At 43.5% G+C, this 25620-nt stretch overlaps 2 protein-coding genes across 9 annotated transcripts in view; one reads left to right on the top strand and one right to left on the bottom strand.

The window, feature by feature from the left end:
- Positions 1-5977: 5977 nt before the first annotated feature.
- On the top strand, positions 5978-8744 carry CCR9 (C-C motif chemokine receptor 9). Its single transcript, XM_048951171.1, has 2 exons — positions 5978-6036; positions 6357-8744. The coding sequence occupies exons 1-2, from the start codon at positions 6019-6021 to the stop codon at positions 7518-7520; spliced, it is 1182 nt and encodes a 393-aa protein (XP_048807128.1). The 5' UTR covers positions 5978-6018; the 3' UTR covers positions 7521-8744.
- A 2544-nt stretch (positions 8745-11288) lies between these two features.
- Positions 11289-25620, bottom strand: part of FYCO1 (FYVE and coiled-coil domain autophagy adaptor 1) — a 34140-nt gene continuing 19808 nt past the window's right edge. For 6 of the 8 annotated variants that reach the window (XM_048950964.1, XM_048950967.1, XM_048950965.1 and 3 more), the window contains exons 10-19: positions 24897-25015; positions 23384-23551; positions 22808-22957; positions 22109-22299; positions 21623-21767; positions 18191-18250; positions 17484-17579; positions 15504-15714; positions 14926-15035; positions 11289-14527 (exon numbers count right to left, since the gene is read on the bottom strand). In XM_048950964.1, the coding sequence (XP_048806921.1) occupies positions 14452-14527; positions 14926-15035; positions 15504-15714; positions 17484-17579; positions 18191-18250; positions 21623-21767; positions 22109-22299; positions 22808-22957; positions 23384-23551; positions 24897-25015 (1326 nt within the window). In that variant the 3' untranslated portion in view covers positions 11289-14451. The remainder of the gene's footprint in view (positions 14528-14925; positions 15036-15503; positions 15715-17483; positions 17580-18190; positions 18251-21622; positions 21768-22108; positions 22300-22807; positions 22958-23383; positions 23552-24896; positions 25016-25620) is intronic. The other 2 variants (XM_048950970.1, XM_048950971.1) reach the window with 2 other exon arrangements.

Raw genomic sequence — 25620 nt, 5'->3', positions numbered from 1 at the left:
TTTAAAGATCATCTCATTCCTTGCACTCACAATGCTAGATACTTTACTGACATTTTCTGGTGTTTTACTTGTTTTACTTTTTTAATGCTTGGGGTTCAAAAGCTTGTGACTGTATTTCAGAAGATAACTGTTCCCAGAGGACTATGTGAGCTCCTGCCAATTTCAGAATCATGCAGTCTGAGCATTACTGTGGGACACACGAGGTCCCTCAGCAAGTGAATATTTCGTAGTGTGACAGGGCTACCAAATTTAGGACAAAGCCCTTTCAGGTTCACCTCATCTCTACACCTTCGAGTCTTGCATGAAGGCTGAATTGAATGGTGTAGTACCAAAGGAAGCCAAAGACCTGTACTTCGTCCCAGTGAAAGTAATTCTCCAAGGAAGGGGAAAGAAAAAATCAACACAAATCAGTATTTTGATGTGCCCTCCTCCCTGATATGAGATCTTAAACAGCTGTGAGTGTTAAGAATCTAACTCATAATTCTGGTTATTCTGATCCCTAACTGCATTGAGGCACCGATGTGCTGAGGCCCACAGCATCCAATAGCAAGGTGTGCTGGCAGTCATGGTGCCTGCTTTGCTGGAGGATGCTTGCCTACAGGCTGAATGCTTCGTCCCCTGGAAATTTGCACCTCAGCACTGCACTGACTGAGAGCCCCCCTTCATAGCACTGCTGGGAGGTAGGCCAGTGAGTCAGGGGTTGGTGTTTCCGTGGGGATCCTGTAATTAGCCTTTCTCTGGTCTGCTTTCTTTGCCACCAAATCTTCTATGGGTTTCAGCAGTAACCTTGCTAAGAGAATGTTCTTCTGATGCTTTGTAGGACACTAAGAAGACTGCACCTTCTTCACCCTTATAAATATGTCTGACATTGGTCAGCTTGCAGTCATAGCCAGCTGTTGCTGCTCCCCTGGCATTTCTCTGCAGCTAGCTTCAAACAGCTGTTTTTCTTGGCCTTCATACATGGACTTCTCTGAGACTTGGCCTGTTTTTTTCGGCTGAATGCTGTCTTGTTGACATTATAGCGCTCCAAACTACTAAGAAATGCTTCTCAGGGGTTAAAAGTTTAGGCAGAGGCAGAGGAGTGCAGTTCTGAGTAAGTATTGAGAAAGTGATGACAACCAAAGTGACTCAAGTGCCTTTTGAACTCAGTTCTCAGCTAAGGAGTCCCTACGTTTCTATGTAAATAGAAAGAAGGTAGAGACTTTTTGGACATGGTAAAGGTTGCTTTTTGGTGATGGTGCAGGTAGGTGCATGATAGCAGGCCTGCCTTTTGACAGCCACAGCCCAGACATTATTCCCATTCAGCTTGGCTGGTCTGAGGATAGGAAAAGTGATAAAGAGCACCAGAGTGATCGTCAACCAAAGGAAAAATCACCTATTTCATGGCACCCACAGTGGCAGCTTACCCTACTCTTGGTCTGAACTGAGCTGGAACTGCAATAGAATATCCTAAGTTGGAAGGGACCCATAAGGATCATTGAATCCAACTCCTGGCTCCTCATGGCACCACCCAAAAATCGGACAATGTGGCTTAGAGTGCTGTCCAGATGTTTCTTGAACTCAGTACCATGACTGCTGCCCTGGGAGCCTGGATGTTTAATGCATTCACAGGACAGAGTGGGTAGTTTCTGGTTTTCTGGAGCACCAGCACGTTGTATCTGGGTTCGGAGTCACAGAAAGGCAGCCTGCACTTCCACCTGCAACTGGGTTAGTGAGGAAAGTGGTGAAAACAGGATGCACCCTCAAAGAAACCCCAAACAAGCAGGTCAAAAACATGTCAAAAATTGACATCTAACTCACAAACAAGTCTGATCATTTTAATTACTCTGTGCTCATGGCGGAGGTCAGAAGCAGACACATGATGTATGGGAAGCTCCATGGGAACATGGCACAGCTGCTGGCCAGAGGACACCTATAGCACCAAGAGCCAATTCTGGCCACAGCCTCCCATAAAAAGGCCAAGCAGAGCACAGGGGAAAATCAGTATTTTTTTCCAGAGGGGTGTGTGTATTTCAGTTCAGATTCAGTGTGAGCACAGTACAGTTTTGGCTGTGAAAAATGAAACTTTGAGGTCAGCCCCAGAAGAGGGTGTAACCCCAAGCTATGGCCTATTTCTGCAGAATCTTTCCAGCACTGATGAGCGTATGAAGCCGAGCACATCTCTGTCGCTAATATGTGGGATAAACTGGGAGTTAAAAGCTCTCTACCAAGTTGTGTCTTAAATTAAACACCTTGGAGTTAGAAAGAAGACGTAAGGAATGCTAGTGGTCTTTGTTTCCCACATATGTTAAACAAACAAAAATTCTGCAATTCAAGTTCTTTTGGCAGGAGTGAAAGCAGCACGTTTGCGAGGAAAGCAGTGGTTCTCAATTTCATAATGATATGAGCTGAAGGGAAATTACAGGATTTGCTTTGAGGCTCATTATGTGTGGACAGCACTAAGCGTGGGTATGTATGCGATTGGACAGAAATGTGGCAAGATGTGTAATGTTCAAGCCATTATGGCCCAGTTCCCACTGTGGTGGACAAAAATGTCATGTTTGCAATGACAATAAATGGGGCATGGTAGGAAAAAAATAACCAGCAGGATTAACAACAGCCCATGCTCTGGTCTCTGAGATTTAAGATTTAATTTTTTTTCCCTGGTCCTGTTTGCTTCTCTGAGGGTTTTCATCTCCCAGCTACAAACCAGCTGAGCACTTTGCCTGATTTTAACACACTTCCTGTATGGTTGGAAATCCCTGTCCTTGCCCTCTTCCTTCTAGTGATGGAAGAACACTGGGGCAGGTTTTGCTGCTGAGCAGAAGGCATTAGCAGCACCGGGTGCTTCCCTGTGGCCACGCTTGTCCCTAAGGCGACGATAATGGCAGTGTTGAAGGATGGTACCAATGACAGCTGAATTCAGCCCAGAGTCTGTCCCAGTTGTTGCTGTTCTCTTAATTACTGGCTAGTAATTAGAGCTGGGCCTCAATGGCATTGAGGAAATTTTGCTGGGGATGAGTGAAACCAGTATCAGCCGTACAGCAGTTCAGCAAAGATCGTGGTGTTGAGGGGTCCTAAAGAGAAGGGAACATAAATGTGATTTGTATGCTGATGTGCACGATGTGCAGGTTCATGCATTTATCTACCACTTATCCCTTCTCTCCTCATGAGAATTTCTATGTGCCCTCACACAAGGTGTGCTACCAGCAAAGTGATCCTGCTGTTACCTGCAGTCCTGCCCTATGCTTCCCTGGTTTCACAAAGTGACTCTGCACCCTCCTGCACACACCAAGCCGCCCTGATGCATTCAGACACATCCTCTGGACCCACTCAGATGCCACTGGCAAGTGGCACTATATCACTGAGTGTCTGTGGCCAAGGGCCAACTCAGAGTGAGAAGAATGGGACCCGGCTGCTGACTCTCTGGGCACACTGGTGGCTCCCAGGGTGACCCTGTTCTTGTTTGGGGACTTTTTTTTCATGGTGATTGTTTTGTTCATTGGGATGTGACCATGCTGGCAGCAGCCCCTGCTTTTCTTGATGCATCTCAGCTGGAAATAGTGATAAAAGAGTCATCTCCCCTTTGTTATTGAAGGAGCTTACCAGAAAAGTCAACAGAAAAAAAAAAAAACACAATAAAAAATTTAAAAAAAAAACAAACAACAAAAAACCCATGTGTGTTTGAGCCACCTAAACCATGCAAACCACAGAGAGAACAGCCGCTCACAGGTTTGATTGGGCCTGGGTCCAGGAGCACACACCCAACGCAGCCTACAAAGCCTGGGGCTCAGCGTGGCTGCGCAGAGCAGGGCGTGCAGCGGTGCGGCCGACCTCCCCGCAGCGACCACCGGTGAGTGCCCTACTTTCAGCCAACTCGCTTTCCTCAGTGGACAGGAATCTGTGTTACAAACAGGCTCTTTAATTTGGAAAAGCAGCCACTGACCTCGCGAAGTTAGGATGGATCTTTTCTATTGCAACCAAGATGAGTAGGAGATAACGCAGGTATTTTGCAGTGCTCCCAGAGTGACTACAACCAACCGGCTCTGGCAGCAGATGCCAGAGCAACATTTTGGAAACAAGGCCTTGAGAAGGCATCTTGCTCCCTGCACTCACCAATGCACACTGAGCTCTTAGAGCTTATTTCTTGAGGTCTGGCCTGGTCATGGGTAGTTTTGGTGAAATCTCCCAATTCTGCAAGGAGATCTGGATGTGTTGAGGAACTCTGAAGCCTGCAGCAAGTAGGAGGTCACTGCAGGAGAAAATCAAGTGCTCGCTGTAGCATCTGAATGGCCATTATGCCCCAAACCAAATGACTGCTACTATTAATATAACCTCTGGCAAGCACAGCGGCAAAACCCCAGTGAGAGGCCACTGCTGTGGTTAGCACAGTGCTTCTTCTGCCTTGAAGCTGACTTCGCAACGCTTTCCTTCTCAGACAGTACAAACCCAGCTTGATTTCCAACTGCCTCTGCATTTACTGTGATGTGAGTGAGCCTGTGTGCTGCAACACGGCTGGAGCCAGGTGGGGACGGGAACGGGATGGGGATGGGGGCTTTGCCATGTGCGACAGGGATGAGAACATTTTTCTCCAGTTAACGCGGCCCTGCCCATCATCGTTTGCATGTACAAAGCTACAGCTGGTCTTTATTGCTATGTCTTAATGTTTAAATGTACGTGTTACACAGATGCGTTTCTTTCCAGCCTTTTTTTGCTGGTGTGAATTCCGAGCCACGCAGCTGCGTTGTTATGCTTTGGCCACATACTTTCCATGGCAGGCTGCTTTGGATAGACGGCAAACAGCATATAGCTTGAGCTCTGCACTTCAAAAATTGTGCGTCATTGCATGGATGACATTGTTCCAAATTGATATCTGTAATTGATCCTCCAGGGGCCAACAGAATCCTCCATGTAGAAAACTCAAGAAACTATGAGCACACGCTTGTGGCTATTTTTATTTCTTCAATCTCCTCTCAGTACTCTGTTCTTTCATTGCAAAGAACTTGTGCTGCAAATCTCGTTCCATATTCACTGAAGTTACTGCATGGAGACAGAAATAAAAGGCTTGGTCCCCAGTTTGTGCTTTCAATATCCAGTAACAACCACTTTATATTTTAGACTAAATTCCAGAACCTCACAAATGTTTGCTGCAAACATCCTATGCTGGGCAGTGCGCAGCCAACATGAGTGCAAGATGCAGAGGTGACCCGCTTGCTGCATCAGCTCCTACCCCGGTTGACACTGGGGACGGTACTTTTGGCTGGTGCATGGGAGAAACCTAAGAGAAAGCATCTGAATGTGGGCTGTTCCCCCAAGGAAAGGCTGAGCTCAGTGGTGGCTGTGTGACCTGGCTCATCTGACTTTTGTGACGGCTCCTGTACAAAGCAATCTGCAGTAAAAAACAGTCTTTCTAGTGTCTGGGGGCATAACTAGCTGCTGCGAGGGGCCCAGCGAAGAGCATGGCAGTCAACAGATAGGAGATGCTGCAGGCAGAGTGCAGGGGATGCAAATAGTTTAGTGCTGCAAGCCACCCTTATAAGGCAGGTACTTTTCCTTGCTAGTTGCTAGACAATTCGTGAGAGACGTTAAACATTCTCATGAAGTTATGGCGCATTGAGATGGCTTTCTTTTTTGATGTGCACACTGGGGACTGTACGTCTTATTAAAAATGAAATCACACTGACCCTAGTAAGTCAAAGGGTGTAATCGGCACAGCAGCAGAGAGAAGCTGAGGCCCTAATTTACCCTTAGTTTTTCCTGCATTAAGGATCTTTTCTGCCCATCTTTTAGCAAAATGGAAACATCTCAGAGACATTGGTTTCTGCTTGGTTTGCCCATCTACCAGCCAGACACATCTAAGAGGGTTAAAAAGCTTCAGTTCAGAAAGCTAGATGAGAATCCTACTGAGGTTTATATTAAAATAAAATAATTGAAGAACAGAGTCACAGTCCTATTTCAGAGATATTTCAAATTGTTTTGCTCCCATCTTTTCTCTCCAGAGTGCAGTATCTCCTTCAAGACAAGGAAAAAATCGAGTAGATGGCACTTGCAAGCACAGTGAGTACACGCAAATGTTGCTATGTAATCTCATTTTTTCCTTCCCCCAACATCAGTTTTCTACTCCCAAGAGCCAGTTGTGCTGCCCCACCATAGCAGTGTTACAAAGCTTTCTTCCCCACGTCTTTCTGAGTCTGGATTTTTTATGTATTTGAATCTTCTCTTGGGCATGGGTGCATTACAAGCCATCTGAAAACCACTGTTTTGCTGATGGCTTTTCCCAACTAAAATGGGTGATGCTGGGGATCTTAAGCTACATCTGGTGAATGTATGCTCTTATGGGCCACCTCAATGTGAATTTACCCAGTGTCCCACCACAGGTTCCCCACACTGGCAAGACCAGCCTGGATTACTACAGGAATGACAGCGCAGGGCTGTCTGTCATTGGGAACCCCGCCAACGACACAGAGCTCATGTGTGACAGGAGGCAGGTCTGGCAGTTTGCTCGAGCTTTCTTGCCCGTGTTTTTCTGGCTCATCTTCTTTGTGGGCACGGTGGGAAATGCCTTGGTCGTTCTCATCTACTGCAAATACCGCTTCAGGAGGAGCATGATGGACCGCTACCTGCTGCACTTAGCTGTTGCAGATCTGCTCCTCCTTTTCACCCTCCCTTTCTGGGCCACGGCTGCCTCCAGTGGATGGATCTTCAGAAATTTCATGTGCAAAGTCGTCAATAGCATGTATAAGATCAACTTCTACAGCTGCATCTTGTTTCTAACATGCATCAGTTTTGACAGGTACATCACCATTGTTCAAGCAACAAAAGCTAAATCTTCCAAGCAAAGGCGGATCCTGCGCAGCAAACTCGTGTGCTTGGCTGTCTGGCTGGCATCTGTCAGCCTGTGCCTCCCTGAGATAATGTACAGCCAGAGCAAGCAGATCGGTGCTGTGACAGTGTGCAAAATGGCGTACCCGCCCAACGTTGGCATGGCCTTCAGAGTTGCCGTCCTGGCTCTGAAGGTCACTATAGGCTTCTTCCTCCCGCTTCTGGTCATGGTTATTTGCTACACCCTGATCATTCACACCCTCCTCCAAGCCAAAAGATGCCAAAAGCAGAAGTCATTGAAGATCATCACCATGATCATCACTGCCTTTCTTCTCTCTCAGTTCCCGTACAACATTGTTTTGCTGATCAAGACCATCAACATGTACACCGGGGCGGTGTACAGCTGCGAGACCATCAACGGGCTGGACATTGGGCTGCAGGTCACCCAGAGCATCGCCTTTCTCCACAGCTGCCTCAACCCCTTCCTTTATGTCTTTGCTGGGGAGCGTTTCAGGATGGCACTGGCCAGAATGGTGCGGAGCACTGGCCGCTACTGGTCTAGAGGCCAGGAGCAGTGCTCCTCCTTGGGTGACAGCCAGGAGCACAGCTCCAACTGGTCCTTTGCCATGCTGGGGCGGCGGCGGGTGAGGAACTCACTCACCCTAAGCACCCATTTGGCCTCCTCTGTTGTTCCTGCCTCATGCCAAGTCTTTGTGTAAGCCAGTGTCTCCTGAGGGTTATCAAGCATGTCCTTTTAGACATCACTCCTGCACCCCAAAGATTGCCTTGGAGGAGGACTGGCCTCCTTGGTTGTGTCCAGGACTGAACTGGGACACCGAGGGCCCTACATGTGCTTCCTTCGTGCCCTGCCAAGCCAGACCAGGCCTCGCTCACATAGAGAAGTGAAACCTTCTGCACCATGCAGCGAAATTGGAGCCAGGCATGTTGTGAGCCAAGCTGACAAGGAATAAGAGCTATCTCTGAGGCAGCTCTTAGAACCCATCCATTGCTCAAAACACAGCCCAAATAGCAAGCCTCTCAGAAAAGCCATGAACATCATTCAAGGATGAACCACACTTCCATCCATGGGAAGTGGTGAGGAGGAGCTGGGCCCTTGCTGCAGGACGGCTCCATGAGAACTCAATTTTTGGCCATTGCCTGGTTTCAGAAAGTGAAGGCTGCTCCCTGCACAAATGGACACAATGCTGCTTTGTGGGACAGTCAAAGGAAAGCTAATATTCTGTACTCACTACAGAATTAAATCCTTCTCCTGTATTTTAGCTCTTTGGTGTAGGGTGAGAGCAGGTGCAATGTATTTGCTGCAGTTTGTATTTCTCTGCATTGACAAGCCACAAATCGCAGTAAGGATTCAAGGTCACTGGATGCTCTGAGTTTTCTGTCCCCAAGCACTTAAACCCCAAACTGATGATTCAACAAGCCATCAATTATGGCACCTTTGCAAAGACAGCAAAAGATGTTTAACCCAGAACTGATGAGACAGAGAGTCATAAGATCTCAAACCTATCCTTAGCAACATTTTGGTTGAGATGCTCCTCTTAGGGCTGGTGGGGTACAAGATGCATTTAGGTGGGAGCTGCAGCAAACCTACCAGTTTCTTGGGAACTGCAGATGGGCCAACACTGGCACCATAAGGGTACGGGAGGTCTGCGGCACCGCAAGGCTCCCAGCAGTGCCAATTCCCGCCCCAAGCACCCCAAGCTTATGCTGCTTGTTTTAGTGCCCAGGAGGCTTTCTTGTAAATAACCTATTTTAATAATCTGCTTTGGCGTTAGGTGACTATCACTCATTAAAGCATCTGAGTAAACACCAGTTTTCTGCAAGGCTTGGCACTGCTTTCCTAACTAACACAGTAAATGTGGGTAGATGGGGTTCTACTTTGACATACATGTTTTGAGTGTTTTTTATTGTTCTTCATTTTTGCCTTGGAGAAATAAGTGCTGAAAGAGACATGCATTTTTTTCCTGTATGTGTAAAGGCGGCGTTTGTGATTTGTGTGGAGCTCAAATTGAGCAGAAGCTGAAATTCCCTTCAATAAAGCACTGTCACGTACACATCCACCGCGGGGATGGACTGGTGGTGTCTCTGCCTACAAACCCGCTCCATCTTTGCATCTATACACCCAACCTGTTTCCTCCCGTGTCTGAGGAGAAGCAAATAGCTTCCCTATGTTTGCAATTCCCAGTAACTGACAGCAGACACACAACATAGTGAAGTACATGAGTGAAGTACTCACTTGCCCAAATGCGGGGCAATGACATAGGGAAATCCATGCTGCTGCCCAGGGACTGCCTCAGGAGAGCTGCTCTGCCCTGGGAGGTCTGCACACAGGGTGAGCGGTGAAGACAGCAGGTGCCCCTGAGTTGTCCCCCCCAAGATGTGCCACACGGGAGTGACACACAAAACCACCTCAGCTTCAAATACACACAGCAGACCTAAAAAATCCCCTTCGGATCTTCCACGTGCAGGGAAAAGTGTGGAAATGAGGGCCTGGGAAATGACCCCTCTCCGCTCCAGCACTGCTCTATATAGCATCAATTAAAGCAAGAGGACTTACCCTGCTCCCAAAATGCTGTCCTCCTTAAAACCAGCTGTGCAAGCTTCAGCCATGGAATTCCTGGTGGCTGTGAGCAGCAGGCAGCAAAGAGGGATGCCCGTGTTTCAGCACATAGGTGAGTGCTGTGCCTTCATTCAGCAGAAGCGCAGTGGGAAATTCTCATGCAGGGCCCGTGAGTGAAACTGCTGAGGCTGGTGACATGGCGCTGAACTTTCAGCAGGTCAGGGCACCGGGTCGTCCCCCGGTCACGTCCCGCTCTGAGTCAGGCAGCGCCTGCAGTGTGCACTCCCAGCGGGGCTCAGCGCGGAGGTGCTGCTCCTCAGGGGCCTCCGTGCTGTCTGTGTGTCACATCACATTTTGGAGTGTGGCCCCATCCTCGCCTTTTCACCCCTCAGCACCTGTTAGGCGTTACAGTCCAGAGGCCTCAAGCCGAGGATGAGGCACTCCATCTACCAGAGAGCAGAGCAGCACAGCCAGGTGCTCCTGAGGCCCTGTGAGTCAGCCAGCTGGGTTTTGGCTCAGTCACCCACAAAAACATCGGTGTGCATAAAATGAGGTCTCAGTGAAATGACAGCAGGCTTCCAAGAGCCTCAAGCAGGCCAGGAGCCCACTGCCTCATTCGTAGATTCCTCAGACCATGCAAAGCCGTGCCATAATGGGGACTGCTGCCAGTAGCTCTGAACTGCCATTAATTCCATGTCTCAAAGGCCCCAGAGGTGGCCACGACCGTCAGGCTGTCACGTAGCATCGCAGCAGCCTGTCTGCAGTGTGAGGAGAGGAAGCACATGAGAGCTGGGGAGGAAATGCCACTTCCTGCAGACAAACCTGTTCAACCAACAGCAGCTCCCACCTCAAATGCAGATGGGGGGTACAGGAATACGGCCTCTGCCTCTTCCAGGGAGCAGAGCAACTACAGGACAGTGAGGATCGCCATGGCTGCTGCAAACATCGCTTGAAGTCACACTACGTAGTATGGCTGTATTCATCCTGAAACCTGAACTATTGATGTGAGTTTGGTACACGTAAAATCATCATTTCCAGGTACAACCTGGACCAACACTCTGTGACTTCACTGCTCAGACACCATAGATTCCATGCCCTTGAGAGCTGGTTTTTTTCTGAGCCTGGGCTATAGGAATGTTGAGACCTTGTATTTGGCCTGCACAGTGACAATTCAAGGACTAATGGAGAGTATATCATTGCCCCGTGCAGCCATACACTTTCACATGGTCCACACAGCAGTGCTGTACTGGGTGTGCTAAGGTCAGTAACTGGGATTGACAGTAGGACATAGGTGGGTTAAAATCCCATGTAAGACAGCATTAGGGCTCAGATTATCTTGCCTTTAGCATGGAGGATGCATTGCTTAATAAGGCTGAGAATTGATTATTGGAGATTCACACAGAGACTTTCAACAGCTACAGCCTCCCTTTTAGAGCTGCACAGCAGCTCGGATGTATTTGGTCTTTGCAGTTCCCTTGTATTCCATGCTAAGCATGGCTGAGGCTTGATTCCAGAGGTGCCTCTGAGCTTCTTGCAGCCCCCAGAAGAAATCTACGAGGACACAGCAACTGAAAAGAAGAAGTGATGACTGATGGTGGTGGGGCCCCATGTTCCCATTCTGACGGCCCCAGCAGCTCAGGTTAGCCTACATGGGGCCGAGTCTACAAATGCAAACAGATGTTTCTCCAACCCCTCCAAGGCAAGAAGCAGAGACAATATGTAAAGAATGCCTCTCACTCGCACAATCATTCAGTATAAATGGACTCAATCTTATTTTCTAACCTTCTAATTTTTCCTTATTTCCCAATGTTTTTCCAGCCTAGAAGTAGATCTGATTTATCTTCATGACATCTTCATGAGATCTTCATGACAAAGCCATCTCTGCCTGGCACAAAGCAGACAAACACGCTGGATGATAAAGAAGTTTATTTTTTTTTAATTCCTGAGGTTATAAAAGGAAAAAAAAAAGCATCAAGAAACAAACATTCCAGTACATGACTGTCTACACCTCTGTAACTGCACAGATGCTGGGATACACAAATCTCTTTTTTTCCCCCTTGTGGAACGTGAAATTTGATGTGAATGGGTTTGCAATTCTTTGGCAGCTAAAACCAGAAAACGTTTCTGAACAACTTACAAATAGAAGTGTCTGAGTATAATTAAAACTATAGTGCAATTTTGATTTTTAAAAAGAGCAAATTCAGGCTTTTGAAGCCGTGCTACTTCCTACTGTGCAAATCTCAGTGATGTCTCATAAAGCAGCATTGAGTAATGCTGAATAAAGGAATTATATCATTTTCTTAAAATAACTGTATTCTTTCCTCTGCATAAATCTCTGCCTAACAAAAAACAAATTACCCTTCCTTATTCTAGCACCCAGAAAAAAACACCCAATTAGATATGCTGACTTTTTATGCACTCTTTGTATATAAAGGTCACAGGCGTGACATCCCCTTAAATCAGTTTTGTGATTGATTTTAAGTATTTCTCTTAATTGTATTGCAGGGGATGGTCTTCTAACCAAAGGCCCAGTGCAATAACACACCTGAACCTCTGTAGGCAAACAGATTTATCAGCACTGAAGGCATACCTCACATGAACAGGTTCTTTACAAATGAGGGTATAAAGTGCTTGAGTGAAGTCTCTTGCACAAACCTATGCTGGTGGGCAGTCCTACACCGGGGCCCCGTGACTCCAGCAATAAATGATCTGGGACAGTCACACAACAGCTCTGTAACAAGAACACGTTCTTTGCTGTGTTCCCTGCACAGCCCCTGAGGTGGAAAAGACTCCCTCATCTAGGTGACACAATGGGCTCCCTTACTTGAACAGTTCCTTCCAACAGCTGAGCTCATGTCCACTTGTTGCATCTTTACCTGATGGAATATTTGCTTTTCTGAAATGACTTCTGTTTAAATGCTCTCCTCTGTGAGAAGCAAACAATAATTTGTTATCTACAACCTACAGGTTCTTGCTCCTCCTCCTCTTAGTCCTCGTTCGGAGAGCAAAAAAGCCAGGTTTTCCTGTCTCTCATGTGACAGGAAAACCTGAAGAAAAGCTAACAGAAAGACTCCAATGCTAAAAAGAAAATCATCCAGTGTTTTTATTACCCACTTTCCAAACACAGGTTTTGGCAAACCTCAGGCTTGTCTACGTGAAAAACTTGCTTGCAAAAATTTGGCCTACTACACAGAGCCAGTTTCTTTAAGAATAAATGGTGCCTTAAAAATATTTGCTATTGAATGAAAAAATCTTAAGAACAAGGATGCAGAGAAGAAATCCAGAGGCAAGCCTGTCAAACGATTCTGACTACAGATAAATACTTCTGAGCAGAGATGTCATATTTTAGCCTAAAACATTTGACGGCATCCCTTTAACTTACATTTGGCATTTTAATAAAGATCTCCTAGTAAGATTAGTATTCTAAGTAAAACAGCAACAAGATGCTTTTAAAAATCACACCTGAAAGCTTAAAGGAAAACTGCAGCAGACTTCAGTAACAGCTGTGTGAAATTGCATAGCAAACGGCATACAGTATCCATTCTTCAGCAATAAATAAACTCTTGTTGCTCAATTAAATAAAAACATAGCTTCAACACTGAAATATGCCATAATTCAGAGCAGCGCATTTATGTCTGTATTTGTGTCATTTATTGCCCGCTTTGGTTTCTTGTCCACCTCCTTTTCATGCACACAGCCAGGGAAGGGTCTCACTCTTACTGCATCCTGTTACTCAGGAGGAGTAAGGCAGCACACACCTCTCGCCAACTCCTCTGCCCAGCACAGCACATCACACATGCTGGGAAGAGACATTGGAAGAGTAAACCATCCAGGAGCCAGACAGCCTCGTTGAAAAGGCCCCGATTCCAGCTTGGTGCCACCCTGAGTGCAAGTCCTTGTTAGAAAGCCCTGAACATGCAACTTAAAGTCCAGGTGATCCATGAAAGGCAGTCATTCTTTCACAATCTTCTTCAGGATCAGTGTGTTTACACATTGTTAACAACGGAATGAATGATTAGCAACTGTTAGCTTTATCTACAGTATTTTTTTCCCCAGAAATTTCCCTACAGTCAAACACTGCCTCGCATCCATCTTTTAGCAACCAGCCTATTGCTGTAGAATCAGATACCCCACGGAGAGTTCTGTAAGTGCTGGGTATGTATTCAATTTCAAATGGATTTCTGGAGACCGATTCAAAACTGATGGCTGCTTTCCACTTAGTCTACAGAGAGAAAGGACATTGCTGGCCTCCTCAGAGATTGTGCTTTCTTGTGAATGCTGCTGACCAAGGGGCTACAGCAGGAAGCAGAAATGCTCTTCTTCCAAGTGTCACACAGTGAGTAGTACTTTATTCTACAAATTATGCACCTGATTCTGCCACTGGTACTCACCAAATGAGCTGATTTCAGTGGAACAACTTACAGAGTACGAAGAGCAAAAGTGAAATAAATTGTTGCTTCATGTTTTATTGCTTTGTAACTGGCATTAAAGACCAAAGCATTTATAAAAGCCAGTTAAGACTTACCAAATCTTAACTCAAAATGTAAAAAAACTCTATAGTTGCTGCTTATAAAACTTGAAAGAGATAAAAAATTCTAGATGAATTAGAATATGTGTCTGCAAAGACTGAAGGATTGCATAGTTGCTGTTCGGACTGTGAGAGCAGTAGAGCAGAACGGAAATGGGTATGTTTATTCCTCAGTGAAGAGGTCAACAAAAGTAATGCATTTTTATTTGAATTTCCTTTGGAAGGATATTTTTGTAAGAAATGTTGTTTAATTTTCAGCAGAGAATTTCAGTCACTTCCACACTTACTTTTTTCCCCACTGAAAAAAATTTGGCTGGAGCATTACTTGCCCTGTTGAATCAAACAAGATGGCTTCTGAGGAATCTGTACACAGTACAGAACCATTAGTGTTCCTACAAAGGCTTTGTTTTCTAGTGTATACATGCTCTCTATGTGCATTATAACTATTGCATAGTTTCAAAGTCTTCAAATAGTGGTAACCACAATGCTTACATAAATAGCATTTCTTACAAATTTAATTAAAAATAACACAGTATATTCAAGGCTATGGAAAATCACTTCCATCATAGATGACAGGTCGCTCAACAGTCAACTGATAAAACACTCTTTTTGAAATAAATCTGTCAAGAAACAAAAGGAAGAAGATGACTGTGTTAGCTGAAATCAACCGGACAGAAAGTGCTAAAAATTATTTCATTTTACAGTCAGGCAAAAAAAATGACTTGTTTTAAAAAGAGATTTTTTTCACAAAGGTTGTCAAGTCTCTTGTTTCAAAGATACCATTTCTGACTATTCTATTTATCTTCTCAGAGGTCAAGACAAACAAGTTAAAGTCTGCTGCGGTGGGGAGACGAGAACAAAAAAGAACAAAAACCAAAACTCAGGTTGAAGATCTTTTGGCAAGCAGGGAGCAGTTTCTCACACTTACTTCCAAACAGCAGAGTAAGGATACAACTAAACATTTGCACAGCCTGTAAAAGCAAGTTTACTTCACTTTTTACACTCAGGTGGGACCTACCTAGAAAACGTGTTGTCAAATATCAGTGTGTAAATTCCAGAGTTTCTGACTTTCATCTGCCCTCTGATGGTTTCCTTATGAGAATTGCAGCGGGTCATAGGAATGAGAACCTGGAATTCAGCACAAATCATCAGTACCCCTAAACACACATTTGACTCTAAGAAATTCAAACAACCCAGTCCATTTATCTGTTTCCTTGTAGTCTCTGCTTAAGAGCCTGGCAAGATCAGCCCTAAGCAGCTACAAATCAAGCTATGCTGAGGAGGAAGAAAAGAAGAATTTTGCAAGCTTGAGCACTTACTTTTGCTTAATAATAGTGAGTGATGATGAGACTAGTAGAAGCTATAGGCTTTTTCAACTCAACTTTTGCAGGCAATGTCAAATAATTAAAGATGCAGCTCTGCCTCCAGGAAAACGTAATTGGAATAAAGAACTCCTTACAATGCAATAGTAATTAGCACTGTTGTGGAAATCAGTTGGCTGTGCTGGCTGATTCCTCTGGGGAGCCTATTGAAGTATGTTACACTTCCTAAGGCAGTAAAGAAACTAAAGATCCCACAGGGAAATAACAGCCTTACTTTGCACTGATCCAGTGGTGTGTCTTCTGATTCTTGGTAGACGACGCTGAAGGAGATGCTTTTAGGGTCTGATGAAAATATCCAACTAATTGTCAGCCCAACCTCTGTAACAGTGATGGGAATGATACTGTAAGTGCTGGATTTGATGAACAGTTCTCTGTTGCCTTCCCCAAAATTTATAATCTCCTCCACTGTAAGGGGTAATTTGACCCTGTAAGAGAGAAAAATACAGTCACTTGAAGAGATCCAATCTAATAGCTGTGACGAAAACAACAGCCATTTTTTATTTTCTGTTTATTTGAGGCAGCCTCCACAGCAACTTTGAACAGGTCTAACAAGAAGCAGGAAAATTCAGCCCTGGAAGAGAGCAAGAACTGTAGAAAAGATGAAAGCACTTTCACTGTTTCAGCAAATATGGATATTATTCACTTATTTATTTCACTTTGACTAGAAAAATCTTTATTGAATAAAGCTTTTTAGAGCTCCTGTGATTTAAAAAAAGTCTGCTGCCCTCTACTGTTCCTTTCACAGAAATGTAAACAGAAATTTGTCAATGTACTGTTCTCATCTAGACATTATTTGCACAGAAAACAGGGATCAAGAGTTCAGAGAGGGCAGAAGGATGGAATGTAACAACAGCTTTGTCTAGCTCCTCTGGAGCTCTTACTGCATGCTCTGTTTTACCCAAATAAGCTGGATAAAAGCTGATTTAATGACCCTCCAATTAAAAAGGAAGTACTCAGCATCTAGGTGATCCTGACTCCTGAAGCATTTCATTAGCCTACTTCATTTTGATATCTATTTCAGACTGCAAGTGGTGGGGACCTTTAACAGAAGAATGCTGCTTGCCTTCAGAGGAAACCAGCAGTTTCTAAGAGCTGAGTAGCTCACCTATGTTATCCTAACTAAAACTGATCTAAAACATCACCCTTCAGGCCAAATAAATTGTTTCCCAAGCAAAAAATCAACTCATTTGCCATAAGATCCCACTCAGTCACCATGACGATTTCCTGTCCTAGAGTAAAGAGTTCAGTTACCACTCATTGTGGCTAGACAGCTCATTTACTATAGCTCCTGTAATTTGTTCAGAGATAAAGCTTTATACTAAGTTTTATTTACAGTGTTACTTTTGCCCTTAGCTGAAATAGCTACTACATTGTTTCAACTGGTCTTTAACAAACTAATGGTAACTCCTGGTTTTGCTCTGCAGCTCAACCACCACTTATTTTGCTGGTTCTCTGAACAGTAGAAACAAGCTTGAAACATTCACCACAAAAGGCCAGCATTTCCAAGCAAGGCTCAAGAGAATGGTGAGCAAAGGGGAATAACTCCAGGTCATGAGTGCTTTTGTGCATTAGATTCCCTCTGTGGCAGTGAAAATGACATTCTGTCACTTTCTGCACGTAACAGTCAATTTCTGAGCAGAGTACATGCAAGAATTGTGTGCACACCGCTCACAGAGGTTGAGAGATCATTTGCTGAACATTTTATGCCAATCAAGAATCAATCAGGAATATGGCTCCTGTGAGGCAATAGGTTGGGGTTACCAATAAATAACAGGCACATACTTCAAAAGCTCACCAATTCCCTCCCCATCACAGAGGCCCAAGTAGCACAGCACTCTGCCTTTGCCTACAGTTTCCTCAGAGATTATCAGAACTATGCAGACTTCCCTCTAACCCCCTCTCTGTTCACAGCACCTCCTGCAGTGAGAACAGGAAGGAAGGTTTTATGATGTGACACAGACCAAAATCTTTCCTTCTTGTTCCCCACTCGCATATAAGTTTTTTAAGAGAAAGGACCTGGCTCATTGCTGCTGCTCTGCTTAGTTGAGATACATTCTCTGCTCCTCCTCAGACCAAATTCTGCTGTGGGACACAATCAATCTGAGCTTCCAGAAGTCTGCACAATTCACATAGCTGATATCTGAGTTCAGCCTTTATTTTTTCACTTTGGTGGTAACGAAATAGTTCTGCTTACATGATTTCTCCTGACTTCAACAAGCTTATCTCAGCATCTTGAGCAACCTGCCACTCTTCTGATTCATCAAAGGTTGAAGAATTACACGTGCTGTTTCTAGGAGAAGAAAAAAAGAAAGCGATGATTTTCTGAATAGTATGGGGTCAAATATTATTTGGAAGCTCAGGTCTTCCTTAAACAGAAATGATTTAATAGCCACAATGACAAATTATGTCATTTTTATTTTGCACATTCTCATGACAAAACTGCCAGGGCAGAACTGCAGCCCTGTTCTGCTAATCACCGTGCAAAATGCAAACAGCTTCCATCCTGGCTTCATGAGCTAAGAGGAATGCATGTATCTGGAACATTCCTTCAACAGTCTTAAGATAAACTCCCTACTGAGATGCTGCCAGGTTTAAAAGCTTTCATCAAATGTGAAAATCTAGAGTTGGGTGGCAGAGACAAGCAGCACAGTCTGGCCTCATCTCTTAAACAAACCCTCCCCTGGGATATGACATTTGTCCTGGATTTAGTCAGTGAGGCATTTTACAAATACATTCTCCAGCCTGATTCCTGATTCTAGAATCACTGTTATACGTCTTCTTCCCATACAAGAAATATTGGATGATTCAAGCAAAGACACTGAAGAAGCCGCCACATGATGACAGAGCTGTGTGCCTGCTACACACCATGGTAAGAGGAAGAATCTCTCATCCACTCCTTACCTCAAAAAAGGCAGATGCACTGGATACAGTCTGGAATACCACCAACTATGAATTACAGGGCTGAGGCAGAGATGTAAGCAGCAAAGAAAAGAATGAGTTTGAGAGTCAGTAAACAAATTCTGATAGTTTCCAAGTGAGTTAGAGCTTCTCTAACTGATGCTTTGCTTCTCTGCATTGCAGCAGGCTGGTAACTAAGACAGGCTAACTAATTCTGCCAGAAAATGCCAGAGGCACTTATATATGGAGAATCAAACAGCTGGTTCATTCAAAAGTCAATGGAACCTAATAAAACATGACATCACTTACATGTGCTTTTGAACAACAAGGTGTAATCATGTAGCAAGGGCAGAATTGTTACACTTCCTGTAGACTAATCTCAAAATCAATACACAGTTTAGCAATTCTTCTTAAATTCTAAGGGATCTTGCTCTACAAACAATACTGAGAAGGGAAAGAACAACCCCAGGTAACAGTGCATCCACCTGGTCATTAGCAGCATCTGGATAAATTGCATCAGTACTTGCAGTCATACATGAGCCTAGTGGGCTAAGCATTCAACTGTTACATCATTACACCATAACACTGGCTGGAACTAGGAAGGATTTACTGTTGTGACTGCCAATAAAACTGCATATTCAACTTTGCCCATTGTCTAACACATTTCCTGAACTGATAAAGCACTGTTATCTGTGGCATTCAAGTTCTCTCATTCCTTGAGCAGCTTTTGATGCAATCCCACAAGTTGTTCTCATCCTCCTGACAGTAGCATTTCTTCCTGTATGACTTTTTCCCGCTAGGTGGCAGCCAGGGGATCATTATGAGCATTATGAGCATGCACCACTGCGCAGACCTCTGGTGGATCTGCTGAAATCCAGTTTCACTTCCTTTTCTTTTAAAAGTGAAATGAATTGGGGCTGATAAGGAGGAAGAACTGAAGCATGGAAAAAGCCTACAACAACAGAACAATTCAGAGAATCCTTGAGACACAGACTGCTGGAGGCTGGAAGAGCATTTTGAAAACAAAATATCACTTCATTCTTACCCTATTCTTATGCTTACCCTCAGGTCTCTATAGTTAGTCACTGTCTCCCAGCTGCATGGTCTAGTACAGCAGGACTGCTCCTGTATGTGGGAAGCATTTCTCCCAAATGATACTAAGAATGCTGTTACCAACATCATGAAAGGCTTTGGAGTTATAAACTAAAGGACCTTTTCAGAATTCAAACCTGAAAACAGCTGGTCCAACTTTGCTCTTGAAGATTTTCTGTCTCACAAGCACCTGAGCTCTGATAGCTGCAGCTTAAGTGCCTGAGTGGCTGGTTTCACGTAGCTGAGCAGCAAAAACTCATAAGCTGTCTGCTGTCAGTAGTGCAGTGACTTCAGGAAAGAAATTTAGTCAACCAAAGTCAGAATCTTACTAAATTATTTGAAAATCAGAAACCTGAAATGGAGAGTGGAAGATATGCAAAGCCTCCTCACTGCTGCTTAGTCCAGGAATCACCTCTGCAAATGCCTCTAATGCCAAGACAAAAAGTGAAGACGTTATCATGGAATGCATAAATGATTTACTGGGCTTGCTGCTAGCAAGCAGGTCAGATCCTAGCCAGGAAGTCTAAATTAGTTATCTACCTTCCCTTCCAGCCCATCAAAGAGAAAAGAAAAAAATAACACCTAGCACAGAGAAGGGTTAGAAGAATGGATGCACTGACAACTCTCGGAAGAGAATGATCTGGGATGAAGCATGGAGGATATGGAGCTCTCTGAGTTTGAGACAGAGTACACAAGAATCCCTGTATGAAGGAGTACATATGGGCAGAAGTGGGCAGAGGGGCCACGGCAGACCCATGACATAGCTGGGCATGTGAAAGTGACATGCAGACAGCTGAGGAAAAAGAATGAATGGACCTGAAGATCTGCCACTACATGCTGTGAGTGACCCACACATTGGTATGCAGGAAATCCCAGCTATTTCTCAGAATTTTTAGGATTTAACTATGCTACATCTAGTATGAAGGAAAAAAACCACCCCCCCCACACACAAAGTGCCCTTCCCTGCCTTAAAACTGCCAAACTCTGTATGTAAGATTGAAAGCAACAGAGAACCAGAGAAAACAAGCTAGGAAATTATCAAAGTAAAGGGATATCTCTGTACACCAAGTGACAGCGTACAAAATCTTTCAAGATTTTTTCTTTGTTGTGATATGGAAGAAGCTTGGCAAGACTCTGTGATTAAGACAGCTGTCAATCATTAGGCAAATACAGTGTTTGCAAGAAGTTCAGAAAATAGATTTCAAAATAAGCAACTTGGGACTGTCAGGGTGCTTTTCAGCCCCATCCCCAGCAGCAAGTAGCAACAATGATTATCACAATCGGTACTAGAAATACAGGCAAGCCTCTATCCCTGAGATCCTAAATACTGTGTTGTCTAGGGGTCACTGAGATTACAGCCAGCTCTACATGTAATCCTATCTGATTTCAGCTGTGAGGTATTTGCTTTCAAAACAAGCTGCTTTGCCTCTCAGAAGCAAAAGAAGTATAAAATTAGGTGAAATTGCTCTATTTCCCCCCTGCTCAGATATATAACAATTGTAGCTTTTTCAAGAAACACGTATTGGCAAAAATTACTGTTTGGAAAGATGATGCATTATACAAAATGAAATTTTTGGAGAACATTTGAAAATATTTGAACAAGAGCTTTATATAAGCATGGACATACATCAAGCTATAGTACTACAGTGTACTTTTCAAACCAAGTATTCAGATATCCAGATGGTCTTAGATTCTCTTTGCTGCTAACTTATGTAGAAACAGATGTAAAAAAACCTTTCTGAAAGCTGTGTTTACTCTAATTTTCTTATGGAGGGGAAAAAAAAAAAAAAAGAACCTCTGCCAGATTTAGCTGCACATTTCCAGTTCTTTTTCTTCTCTGTAAGCAGTATCTTTTAAGTATTTAGGAATCCTATAGAGACAGACCAATTATTTCACACTCAATTCAGTGAAGAGTGTCACAAAAAGAACAGATATTTACTTATTTCCCTTCCCTTCTTGTTCTCTTTATAATAAGCACCAGTGAATCTGTGAATCCGATAGAATCATTTAGCTCTTACTATAAATCAGGTGTGAACAACCAGCAACCTTTGGCAGCCTGCACACTGATTTTAATGGTGATAGCTGGTCTGGGAGAGCACAGACCTGGGACTACTCCTTTGTGCTGTGGAGAAAGCTGGAAGGCTATGGTGGAGCTGTCTGGATTTACTAGATTTGATGCTGACTGCACAAATGGCTCACAGTTATCCTGTGTAGTGAACATGTGACTGAGCACAGACGTGTCTTCTCCTTATGCAGAGGTTGGCTACCTATACTGAATGGTTAAAAGAACCTAACAAGCAAAATTCAGAAGAGCTCCCTCTCCACAAAACAGTGTTTACTCACAGATCTGTCACGCTTTGATCCAGAGAATCTCTATCCATCTGACTTTCACTGTGGAACGAGTCTGATTCTTGTACTTGGCACAGCTCCTCATCCGTGATTATATCAAATGCTGCATCATCTGGTGGTTTAGAGGCTTCGCCTGCAACTGTGCCATAAAAGGACATGAAAGAAACATTAGTAATATTAACTAGTTTAGAAAACAAAAAGCAACCTAAATCCTTAAGGGTAAGACTAGGCCATCCCTCTGTCTTTGCAGAAGCATTAGGAAACTACCAAGAACCAACCGTAATCCTCAGGCAGACAGACACGTGTTTAACATACATACAGAATTCTGTCAGCACCATTCAAACACAGTGATGGGAACAATTTAATGTGGAAAACAGTCCATGAATATGAAGGTCCCTGGAACCGAGGTGGCCATGTAGAGAATGTCTAAGACACCCACCTACTTGTGGCATGCAAAAAGCACGCTAATAGCCCTCTCACCTGGTGATACTGGTGACTCCAGTGAGCCTGGGGATCCTTCCTGGTTGGCACTAGATCCAGAGTCATCTGCATTGTCCACAATCACTCTGGGCTTATTAAAGCAGGCTTTGCAGCAACGCTCCTTTCTCCCACCAGGTTTTGTCACCATGTAGTTGTTGCAGCAATAGTAGCAGAAAATGCGACCGCACATTCTAGAAATTATTCAAAGCCAAGGGTGTTAAAATAGTATCACATACAGGTGGAACACATTTACATGACACAGCTTGGGGCTTTGTCATAATGGTCTCAATCTCTGGAAAAGCCCAAACGTCACCTCCAAAGCAGAGGTCATAATACAGACCATGCTGTTTTCTGCGCACTTCACATTTACGAAGTTGTCACAGTTTTGTTTTTCAAAATCATTTAGATCACCAATGGGTGCTGGTAAAAACACTTGCAGATCTCACAGGTTTTACTAGAAACGACCAATTTGAAAGTTGTTAATTAGAAATCACTTCACTGTTCACTAACCACTACTGAATGTTCCCAACAGAGACATTTCCAGTAATGCCTCAGCCCTTCACAGACTTGTGCTCTTTCAGGCTCTGACACAACTCCTATCAATGATTTTGACAAATGAACTACGAATTTCAAGAAGTATTCCATCAGTGTAAATGCTCATAGTGGATTTTGGTTTTGAGCAGAGTTCAGCAAACTGACCTGCAGTGGTGCCGGCGCACCATCCACGAGAACTCCCTCTGGCAGTCCAGGCAGTGGTTAACCTCTGTGTCACCCTGCCACTTCTGCTCTGCACTGAGCTTCTGCTGGAACTCCAGAGCATCTGATTTTTGCCACAAAGCATCCTTATCTCTACAGAGAGACAGTTACAGAAATGAAAAGCATATCAATTATTCATGCTCGTTTACTGTTAACTAACCTCAATTTGAATGCCAGTGAAGCTTCATCACCAAAAATTGCTTTTTCTGTAATTTCTGAGAAACTTCCAGGAATGAAGATAGATCAAGAAACCTATTGAAATTGTTGGGAATGGAGGAAAAAGTACATGTGATGCAGAGAATTACGTGCTTTTGCAAACAGACAGGAAATTAAGAAGGAGATTGCACTCTTGTTATATTTTTGACTTTGTTAAGGAAATGTAAAATCTAATCTTCTTATGATCTTGGCTATTACCTCCATCTTCAGATCAGGAATACAAGAGTGAACCACCCAGGCAGTATCCCTTATAATCCTAAGCTAGGATTTTAACTTCTGCTTGATGTTTGTTTTTATGCCAACCTGATAAGTTCTATTAAACGTTCTTCAAGGAACTGTTTTGTTCTTGTCAGGTCATCCAGCTCAGCAAACAACTTCTGGTCATTGCTGTCTTTGTCTGCTGCCACCTTGCTGAGTTTCTCACTGTAATCCAGGGCCTGCTTTTTTGCTTCATCCGCTTCCTTTTGGGTCCTGATCAAATATAAAGGTGATTAAAAATCTTTTTATTAGTTCAGGTGCATTCAAGACTTTCCCGTGGAATGTGGTATCAATGAAACTGTTCTCAGCACACACTTTTTTTTTTTTTATACCTAACCAGAATGTTCCCAGTTTTCTGCATCACTGACAGTGCACACAGATTTGTTACCCAGTGAACACAGTCAGCAATCAGTAATTTCTTGGATGCCCTGCTTATAGCAGACATTACAATGGCTGCTACACTGGGAACAAAATCAATCTCCTTTGAAACTAACATTAGTCATTAGCAGCTGCAAGCTGAGTGAAAGAGACACAGTCCTACAGACACAGGGTGCCCAGCATTTGCAGGTTGCACTCAAAAAAGCGTTTCACACCCCTCTATAGCCTTCTTGTTCACAAAAGAAAAGCAAAACAGTTTCTCAAGATGTTCTTCAAACACAGAACAATTAAAAACCATAAGGTTATGAGACCCCAGTTTGCTCACAGTCAGTGGTAAGAAGTGTCACCAGAAAGCCTTGCAGAATGCAGGTTGTGGCTTGATGACATTCTAAGCTGAGTACTTAGTCCTAGCAATGGACCAAAAATGCTTCACCAGTGTAACACAAAGGGCCCAGTTAGTCTGAACAGACTCAGCCAATTCAGTTGAATTCAAATATTTTGCTGAGTTTTGTACTGACAATTTCCATCATAGGTAAGAATCACCAGCCTTCCCATGAAAATAGTGGTATCAGTATAAAAATGTATAAATACATAGGATTTTGTTAACCCATCAGTATTCATGACTTAAGAACTGTTTGGGACTGCCAGACAATCCACATCACACTGACTCACGTCCTTGGAAATGTAGCTTGCTTTAGATGATTGAAACAAAGAAAGCTATTAAGATAAGACATGCAGGATGTGGTCCCATTTAAATAATTTTAACTGTGAGCCTGAAGCATCAAGGAAAGGACAGAAGAACAAGCTGTCAAAAAATGCTGATTTTTTCTTTAAAAAAAAAAAAAAAAAAAGTTTTTTTAAAATGTTATAACTAAACTCCAAGGTAAGAGGTTTATGAAATTTCTTGCAGATTGATAAAGGAAGACAAACAATAAATTTACATCATTAGCTAAATTAATCAAGTATTAAAACCTAAACCTTACATTCGTGTGTGCTGTATAATTTATGTGTTTCTTGTCTGAAGCATCAATTTGATATTCCCCACAGAACCCATGCATTATTTCCCCTATATAAAACCTGGGGTACATAATATACCACAGCAATTCTCAGTACACTTCACTTACTGGTCCCTCACTCAGCTAGCAGCTAATGGCTTGTGTAAAAGAACTAGAACTCCCACCTTTCCAAGAGTTCTCTCAGAGATGTCACCTCCTCTTCCTTCTGCAGCCGAGCAGATTGCAATTCAGACAGCTGCTCTCTTGCTTCATCCAGCTTTCTAGACAAGCTTGTGTTTTCAGCCTAGCAAAATATTTTTTATTTACTGACACATAAAAACAACACTTCAGCAAGCACTGGACTGCTAAACACACCTAAATCATGCTTTGAAAGAGACAGTTAAAACCAAGCCACCAATTAAGATATTACTGTATACATAGACATAAATTATTTGTGTACTAGTGATTGCTTATTTCTGTCACACTGAGTATGGGATAAACTCAAAAGTAAGATGGTATTAAGCAGTGCCTCCAATTCTTACTATTCTGCCATTTCAGCTTTTGTCCGCATAGTAAGCAAAATCTCTCAAAGATAATGGCAAAAGAATAAGCCATTATTAAGTTTTTTTTTACCACCTAGAAGTGAAAAAGAGTCCTGTTCATTAAAGCTATATGGAACATGAAGGACAATAAAACCAACAACTTATTTCATGGCTAGCCTCTGCAGACAAAACTGCCAAACCGAGTCCTCAAGGCATGTATTGACACAGCACTGTCACTGTGTAGGTTCACCAATACCTGCCAGCAGGCACGGCCAGGTTCAATAACCTCAATTCCCTTCTTTCCCTATCCCTTGCTCACACTTGACACTCCCATCCCAACTGTCCAATACACACATCACAAAAATCC

The sequence above is a fragment of the Lagopus muta genome, chromosome 7 (genome assembly GCF_023343835.1).
Source record: "Lagopus muta isolate bLagMut1 chromosome 7, bLagMut1 primary, whole genome shotgun sequence".
Classification (NCBI taxonomy): Eukaryota; Metazoa; Chordata; class Aves; order Galliformes; family Phasianidae; genus Lagopus; species Lagopus muta.
Note: the sequence above shows the minus strand (reverse complement) of the source record. Positions and strands in the feature narration are given on the sequence as shown.